This window comes from Acanthochromis polyacanthus, chromosome 24 (genome assembly GCF_021347895.1).
Source record: "Acanthochromis polyacanthus isolate Apoly-LR-REF ecotype Palm Island chromosome 24, KAUST_Apoly_ChrSc, whole genome shotgun sequence".
In the NCBI taxonomy this organism is placed as follows: Eukaryota; Metazoa; Chordata; class Actinopteri; family Pomacentridae; genus Acanthochromis; species Acanthochromis polyacanthus.
The window spans coordinates 1,192,575-1,201,271 of NC_067136.1; the positions used below are offsets into that span (position 1 = coordinate 1,192,575).

Consider the following 8,697-nt stretch of genomic DNA (forward strand, 5'->3'; position numbering starts at 1 on the left):
CCACGTACCGTGCACACATTACGTTTGACATAAAAACACCTAACGTTACAAATTATATTTAAGGAGCACTATCATTAGCATAGCCAGCGAATTATAGAAAACGTTAGCATTAAAGCCTGACTCGGTTTTGCTCGGTATTACCAGCAAATAAAAACCAAAACTTTTGAAAACTATGCGCGAGAAACAAGCTACCTCTAACTCTGACTGATATTTGATAGGTTTTACTTACCTTTACCGGATGGAAAGCTGTCCAAATTTTGGCATGGCAAGGGAAAAGATGGCGGAGATGGAAAGTCCACTGCCACAGTTTTTGTGTTCTAGACCCTGCCCACAGGAGGCGGGATTTCCCATTTCTGACTGATGAAACATAACTACTTTGTTTCTTCATAACATGACTGAGACATGTAGATTTTAAATCTCTCAAGATTTAAATACTTCTGCAAGATTTAATCATGTTTCGAAGAGAAATATAAATCAATTATGTAATATGTACATGTTGTATATTTGTAAACTGAACAACCCTCCATCATTCATTTTTTCAGTGTGCCAAGAAAACCTGAAAAGATGAAGCCTGTACAAACAGAAGCCAGAGGTCAGGGAACGCTACAGGAAGCAGAGGAGGAGAAGATGGAAGCTGAGAAGAAGAGGAGGGAGAGGAGGGAGGAGAGGGAAGCTGAGAGGAGGGAGAAGAGGGAAGCTAATTAAAAACTTTGTGTGTTTGAGTTGTTCCATTTCCTTGTGTGTGTTTTTGGTTGTTTGCTTAAGTTAAATTGTTTCAAATTGTTCGAACATTGAGCCCCTTCCTGTGAAAAGGAAGGGGCCCAGTGTTCTGGGCGCCCCCCCGGTGGGCCAAAATGGCCCAAACGGTGGCCAAAATGGGGGGCCCCCAGGGCCCCAACTCCCTCCCTGCCCCGATGCACCCCTGGTGGGCCCAGGGGCCCAGCTCTCCTCTCCTTCTGCAGTCACATGATCACCTGTGATGCCACAAAGTGTAAATAAGCTCACAGTCTTACCACTGAGAGAGGGTCCGCTGATTGACCTCAAACAGCTGGAGGGTGGTCCTGGTTTTGAGGGCTGGGTGGGTGCAGACCACAATCCTGATGGTGTTGTAGTCCCTCAAAACCAGGGTCCAGCGGCTCTGTAGGCACCCCATCGTCCTCCTGCTACTGGGGTGGAGGATGCACAGCTGGATGAAGATGGCCTCCACCAACCGGCTGGTGTCGGGCCATATGGCGGGCCCGCTGCCGGTTCCCACCATGCAGCTGTTAGAAGACAAAGGAGAGAGATGAGTGGTGTGAAAACGCTCTGAGACAGCAGGACAGGACGCAGCAGCTCTCTGCAGACACACCGTTTCATACTCTCCACCCCCAACATGGGTGCAGCACTGGGAGCGTAGCTCTTGGCCTTCTTGAACCTCCCTTTTGTCAAGTGGCTCCTGTGGCGAGGTGGATAAACTACAGGACCCTTGTCCCCATCAGGGAGGTTCTGCCACAGAGCGACAATCTCCTCCACCTCAGCCTGGGTGATGTAGCCCTTCCTGCAGCGCTCCACCAGACACCGAGCCAGCAACACCACCTGCTGGTAACCAGGAGCTCCGTCAGCTCCAACACTGACCTGAAACACACGGAGAGAAGAGCTCCTTAGTTCAGGATCAAACAGCTGATCAGAGAACGCAGCATCAGCATTCAGATCACATGATGAAGAGGACAAACCGTAGAGCTGCTGACAGCAGCTTCCTGATCACCAGAGGTCGACTGGGAGGAGGGCACAGGCTGCAGAGGAGGAAAAGGAGGCTGCTGCTGAGGAGGAGGAGGCTGCAGAGGAGGAGGCTGAGGAAGAAGAAGAGGAGGCTGCTGCTGAGGAGGAGGAAGAGGCTGCTGCTGAGGAGGAGGAGGCTGCAGTAATGAGTCCAGGTGGTCCAAGCTGAACTCATCAAAGCCCTCATTGACAGTGTCCTCCATGATGTCCGGCTGCTGCTGCTGCTCCTCCTCCTCCTCCTCTTCCTCCTCCTTGCATCCGCCGTGCTCGTCTGGGTCATTAGGGAACTCCTGCAGCGTCTTCCCGGTCTGCTTGTACAGGTAACTGATCCCGATGAGCTCCCCTGAAGAAGAACAATGTGAATAATGATATTAATTTATCTGCTGATCAGTTTTCTTCCTTGTTGTCTTTGTGTCCAAACAGAGAACTGGAACCTTCACCACACCTGCAGCTGCTCCGTGTTTCTCCGTCCTCATGCTTTTTCTTACCGGTGTACAGCAGCGGACTGGTGAACATCTCAGCCAGCTTCAACCGGTAGAAATGCTGACTGAGCTCGTTGAGCGTGTGCACATCCTGTCCACTGTAGCACTTCCTGCCGCTGTTCTCCCTGCTGGCTGCCGCCTGCACCCGGTCCTCGTTCCACCTCGTCAGCCCCTCCAACAGGAACATCTGGAAGAAGCAGCCTCTGGCTGCAGTTCCTGCAACAGGAGAGAGAAACGTCAGGATGTTGGAGACAGGAAGAAAGAGTGTGTGTGTGTGTGTGTGTGTGTGTGTGTGTGTGTGTGTGTGTGTGTGTGTGTGGTGACTCACCTGAGATAAACCTGTTCAGGTGCAGGTGGAACGACTCCAGCGATGTGGACCCGCGGGCGCAGCGATACACCGGCAGAACGACCTGGCTGCTCGTCAGCTGTCCAGTCCGCTTGTACAGCCGAACACCGGCAGGATCCTGATGTGGAGAAGAGGAGACAGAAACCACGTCCACTTTATTCTGAAACAACTCAACTGTTAAATTCACTTCAGAGTGTTTCGGCCGTACCTGGATGCAGGCGACGTGCTTCCTCTGAGTCCTCCAGATCCCCTCCATGCGGTCCCGGTCCAGCAGGGGGACGCCCATGCTGTCAGTGACTGTCATGAACACTTGGATGGTGTCGTCAAGGAGACGCTCGGTCAGCTCCGCCCCGCGCGTGTGACGGCGACAGTGCTTAGCCATCACCTTGATGGTCAGCCTGTTCCCCCTCCTGGACCGGTCTGACAGCTTGGCTGTCTTTAAGCTGGACATGTCCTCCGGGTCCCACTCAAAGATGCTGGCAGAGAGACGCCTCATGAAGTCTGGGAAGAGGATGTGGCTCTCTGAGGTCACGCCTGCCGCCAGCCTGCGCACAAAGTGCCAGATGTCCAGTCGCACACAGAGCTGCGGCCACGCGGGGAACAGAGCGCCGGCCGCACAGGTTCCTCCGTCCCTCCTGCAGCAGTCCCTGTCCACATAAAGGACGAGTGGAGGATCTCGTCTCGCTCGCTGGTACCGCTCCTGCAGGCCGCTCGCCATGTCCTTCAGGCCATAGCCCTCCGCCGCCGTCATTACAGAGATGAGGACCTGCCCCAGTTCGTTCCCCACGCTGCTCATCCACTGAGCGGTACCAGCGTCTCTCCCGGCCAGCTTCCTGGTCACCTGCAGAGGACAGACAGCTGTTTGATCCCTCAGTGAAGACGCAGCTCTTCATGTGAGGTGCAGTCTGCAGTCAGAGAACATCAGTCACGTGATGTGCAGCGACTCAGATCCTCTCACCTTCTTTGTGGTATCCATCTTCAGGATGGAGCCGAAGGTCGAGGTCACCTTTGCCTGCAGCTCATCAATCCTGGTAAAGGACTCCCTGGCATACGTGGAAAGCAGCCAGCTGCTGCTGGGTACAGGCTCCATGGTGGGCAGAGGGGGAGGAGGGGGCATCTGGACTCATCCCAGCAGGTATGGAGGAACAGAGTGCTCATCCTCATCCACTCTGCTGTGTGCTGCTCCAGCAGGAAGGAGCGAAGGCGGCTGGTGCTGTTGCCCAGCGTGCGCCCCTTCATTTGAGCCAGGACCTTCAAGTCACACGAGAGCCTGCAGCGGGAACAGTTTCACACTTCAACACGTGTGTCATGCTATCTGACACCTGACACGCTTCCTGTGGACATCAGTGTGACAGCGGGCCGTACGGAGGCCCGTGTTCTTCATGTGTACCTGTACGTCAGCACAGCAGGAAACAGCCGCTGGTGGTGCAACTTCAGCTGCTCCCTGATGGATCCCGACCAGGAGGACACCTTCTTCCTGCAGCGCCTGTGACAGAAAAGTAAATGCATTAAAGTCAGTCCTCTGAGCTGTGACACTTCCAGCAGTCACAGTCACAGCAGTCAGTTTTAAAAACTCCTCAGTACCTGCACTCCAGGTACTCTGTACCCATGTAGTACCAGCCATCAAGGTCCAGCACTTTGCGTACAGTCTTGAACACGCCGCAGCCCGTCAGCTTCTTTGAACAGACTGGACACTTGAGGTGGTACTGCCACATGCGGTACGGTGCCCAGAAGAAAAAGGGCTGCTGGAAGAAGGCGTCAGGGGTGGAGGGACGCTGGCTGTACACCATCCGGGGGCCTGGCGGGTGGTACCACAGGCGGAGGTCCTGGGACAGGACGGCCCTCCCCGTCTGGTCCTCCACAAACAGGGCCTTGCTGACCCACTCCTGCTGCACTGCTGGCAGGCTGCTCCTCCACGCTGTGGGCAGGAGGAGCTGGAACACAACAACACACACACGTCAGCGAGCTGCTGCTCCAAACAGGCTGACACCAAATGAACAACACCAACCTGAGCTGGAGGAGGAAGCAGTCGGACCGGAGCAGGAGGTGGAGGTGGAGCTCTTGATGCAGCAGGAGGAGGCGGAGCTCCTCCGTTTGCAGCAGGTGGAGATACTGAGGACAAATAATAAGTATGTTATAAGAAACAGTTTACAATAACCAGTGGTCACCTCCTGCTGTACTGACCACATTAAAGTAGAAGACAGAACTGCTGCTGCCCTGATGCACATCTGGATGAAACAGACTCACCTGATGCAGCTATGCTCTGCTCAGCAGCAGCAGCAGCTTCAAACATCATCTGGTCTTCATCCTCAGAGGAACCTGCAGCCGTCATTAAAAAAATTCATCACTGTGGAGAACAACAAGCTGCCTCACAATCGACACCAAACAGATTTAAAATGGACTTGTGTTCATGTTGGTGTTTATTTGTTACGATGATACTTCAGTAATCCTTTTTGTTCCAGCTTTCATGCTGATGAAGCCTCTGAACTGAAGCAGGCCTCAGATGACACAGTGTGAATGTGAGTGAAGAAGATGACTGGACGCATACTTGACAGGACGTTGGTCCTTCTCTTCCTCAGGGAGGATGAAGACGGCCGAGGATGCTGCGGAGATGATGTGGAGGTGGTGGGTGCGGAAGCAGTGGAAGCAGTGGAGGTGGAGGATGCAGCTGGAGAAGCAGCAGTGACTGCCTGCTGCTCCCTGTCCCTGCTAAGGATGTACCTCTGCAACCGACCAAGTCGGGAGCCAGTGGTCTTTACAGGGACCCGTCTCATCCACTTCCTGCAGCTGCAGTTTCACAAAGTAAAAAAGTCAAATGAGAACACTGATTTTAACAAGTTCAAACAGCTCTTCAAAATAAAAGCAGACAGACACACAGACAGACAGAGACAGCTGTTAAAATCAGAAGGTGAGTCTCTACCTGTTGATCTCTGCGTCCACAGTCTCATACAACTCTCTGTAGGTCAGGAAGCCGTATTCACCAAATCCCACCACCTGATCACCTTCTGCATCGATGCCCGTAGTCTTTTTTCCTGCTATGGTTGCCACCATAGCAGGAAAGAGTCGGGCATATTCTAGAAGGGCGTCTTTGTTGTCGATGAGGGGGGTCCTGCTGCCGTCTCCCCTCTCACGCTCTGCCTTGTGACCAGCCAGCAGACTCGCCGCGTAGCCAACGTCGTGGGTCAGCAGCCACTGGAAGGTCTGACCCCGGTACTGACCCAGCTGCAGCTCCATCCTGCTGAGGATGTGACGCCGGTCAGCTGGGTCACCCCCCAGGGCTCTGACCTGTGCCCGAGCATCGGCTTCTGCCTTCTTTGCTGGCTTGAGGACGAAGGTTTTGCCGGCCTGCTGCTGCCTGGTCTCCTGGGCCACCCTGACAGCTTCACAGCTGGCCTGCAGCTGCAGCTGGGTGGTGGACCCACACAAGAATACAAAGTTGGGTTTGTATTCCATTTCTACAAAAACAACACAACCTGTTAGAAGACAAGATATCAAACACTCAGATATCTTCATATTATTATTAGATTGTTACTGATGCATTAAATATTAAATCTGATTGTATCTGACTGAGGTTCAGCTGATTGGACTCCTTCTGTCTTTACTGTGGAACTCACTGGGTTTCATTTCATTCATTACATTATGATCAGCTGTTATATTTCCACTCTGCTGGAAACAGACTACAGCTGACACACAAACGCAGTGCAGAGTACAACACTTCCCTCTGAAATACGAGTTAAAGTACACACTCCTTAAAGTTGAGTACAGTAAGTACAGTATTTGAGTTAATTCATGTACTTAGTTACTTTCTAGCAGTGAATTATAGACATGAATTCAGTCCGTCAGACGGCTGAATGTTTCATCTGCATCAACATTAAAGTTACTCACATTTCCACAAAGTAGAATTTAATTCAGCGCTTCATTTTTACAGTAATTCAATAAACCACTAAGTTTACATTAAAGTGAACCTCTGTGACACAGCGACGGACCAAACTGCATTAAAGAATTACAGACTTTTAACACACAGCTAACAAACAGTTAACACACAGCACGGATAATAAAATAAAGCTCAGACTTCACTTTTGTATGCTTCAGATGAAAAACGGCGGCAACATGATCCCGTATAATACAGTTTACAGTTTGTTTTACTGGACGGTTGACTCGTCCGCCGCTAACGGAGCATCATAGAGCGATAACGGAGCAGAAACTAACAAGTTAACAATTAAAACGTACATCTAATATCAGAGCTTACCTTTTCAAATGATGAAAAGTATTTTCTTTTAGGCGGACGTTGCTTTGCTTCGCAGGTTCGGCAATGGGTCTCGCAATGCCAGTGTGCAAGGTTTACGCATGGACCGCATGGACGGACTCGCTATGTGAGACTTTCAACCAATCAGAGCGTACAAGGTTTGGAATTCCTAACTCTGACGGGCCAATCTGTGTCGAGGAACGACGCTGGGCAGCACATACTAACTAAGACAGAGTGAGACAGCCGAGACCCGAAGTACCGGACGGCAGGGGCGAAAGGATGACACGCAAATTCGTGAAGCGGTTCTCATTTTGATTGAAATAAATGTACCTGAATTTCAACTGTGTGAAGGACTTGAATGAGGGTTGACAGAAGATGACAGAAGATTTACCAAAAATAAGATTTTAAAGATACCCCCAGGGTACTTGGCAACAAGAGATAATGCCGAATTTGCCCTTTCTTCAGCCAGAAAGTGCAGGGAATCTGTCATCCTAGGCATCAGCCTGTGTTGGTTTCGCCTGCTGAACCTTGCACACGTATGACTCACCATCTATGGACATTTCCTAAGTGCTCTCCAGATTGGATTCAGTACGAGCAAGTTTCCACACTGTGTCTGACACTACAGCAGATGATCAAGCAGACCCATTGTCAGGTGAGAGATCCACACAGTGTCCTTGGGATATGTCACAGGAGGTGAAGTAAAGCAGATGATCAAACAGACCCATTTGACAAGTCAGCACACAATTTCCATTGTGTGAATGACTTGAAAATGATTTGCCATGGCGTCATGGCGTCTCTGTCGCACTTCCCATGAACAATTCTTACATTGCAAATGACCCTGACAGGATGGAATGAAAGTGATGCATTGGTTGCACAATGAATTACTGAAAATTCAAGCAAACGCAACCACAAAATGAGCACAGACAGATATCACAACAGATGAAGTTAATCGAGTAAATGGTCACTCAGAGACTTGAAACATTAATAGAGACACACAAGGAACAATGAGGCACAAAACAGTCACAAAAATGAACCAAATAACCGAACAATGAACACATTAACAGCGACACAAAATGAACACAGAGATGCATTAGAATCAGAACGTCCTCTAATTACACAATCAAAGCGTTGTCATGAAGAGAGACCTCACTGCTGTGACCAGTGTTAGAAAACTTTTAAAACATTACAGTGACTTCAGTATTTTCAGAGATTTCACTCGATACTGTGCAGCTCTTGTCATTGTGACAAATATATTCACTCATGTTATATTCAACAACGAGACACAATCAGCGAAAGAGACTAAAGCAGCACTTAGACAATAAGATCACAATGCAACACAAATTGACCACAGAGACAAAAATTATCCCCAAAGACATACAAAATCACCACAAAGAGGCAAAGATGCATATATATAAACTCAATGACCTCCAAGAGATTCACAAACAACATAAAATGAATGCAAGGACACATAACACAACCTCAAGGAGACACAAAATTATCATTAGAGTCACACACAACCACAAACTCCTACCATCACATCAACATTTCCTCAATGATGAGAGTCTCTACAGCTGTTGTCACCATGACAAATCTTTCCCTGTTGTCACAGTTACACAATCATCACCAAAACTTGCTACTCTGGTTAACAAACAAGATCCTCAGTAAACACACCAATACCTGCATTGTGGAGAGAAAGTATTCAGCTGTGACCAGTGCACTTTATTTGAACAGCTAAAATCACACCGAAGCACTCACAGTAAAGAAAGACCAAACAGCTTTGATCAATGTGAGAAAACTTTCAAAATACCACAACTATGGCTTCAGGAGAGACATCATGCTGGAGAGAGATCACACAGCTGCTAACT

At 49.7% G+C, this 8,697-nt stretch overlaps 1 protein-coding gene across 1 annotated transcript; it reads right to left on the reverse strand.

The window, feature by feature from the left end:
• Positions 1–942: 942 nt before the first annotated feature.
• Positions 943–2,449, reverse strand: LOC127532606 (uncharacterized). Its single transcript, XM_051944576.1, has 4 exons — positions 2,247–2,449; positions 1,713–2,101; positions 1,349–1,614; positions 943–1,262 (listed from the first exon to the last, which is right to left on the reverse strand). The coding sequence occupies exons 1-4, from the start codon at positions 2,425–2,427 to the stop codon at positions 1,010–1,012; spliced, it is 1,089 nt and encodes a 362-aa protein (XP_051800536.1). The 5' UTR covers positions 2,428–2,449; the 3' UTR covers positions 943–1,009.
• Positions 2,450–8,697: the final 6,248 nt, after the last annotated feature.

What these genes read in the sequence shown, in the direction of transcription:
- LOC127532606 (XM_051944576.1), bottom strand. Translation starts at nt 2,427, where the DNA reads ATGTTCCTGTTGGAGGGGCTGACGAGGTGGAACGAGGACCGGGTGCAG. An exon ending in CTGCTGTCAGCAGCTCTACG is followed by an intron (nt 1,615 to 1,712) that starts GTTTGTCCTCTT and finishes CGTGTGTTTCAG; the next exon opens with GTCAGTGTTGGAGCTGACGG. An exon ending in GGGGTGGAGAGTATGAAACG is followed by an intron (nt 1,263 to 1,348) that starts GTGTGTCTGCAG and finishes GTCTTCTAACAG; the next exon opens with CTGCATGGTGGGAACCGGCA.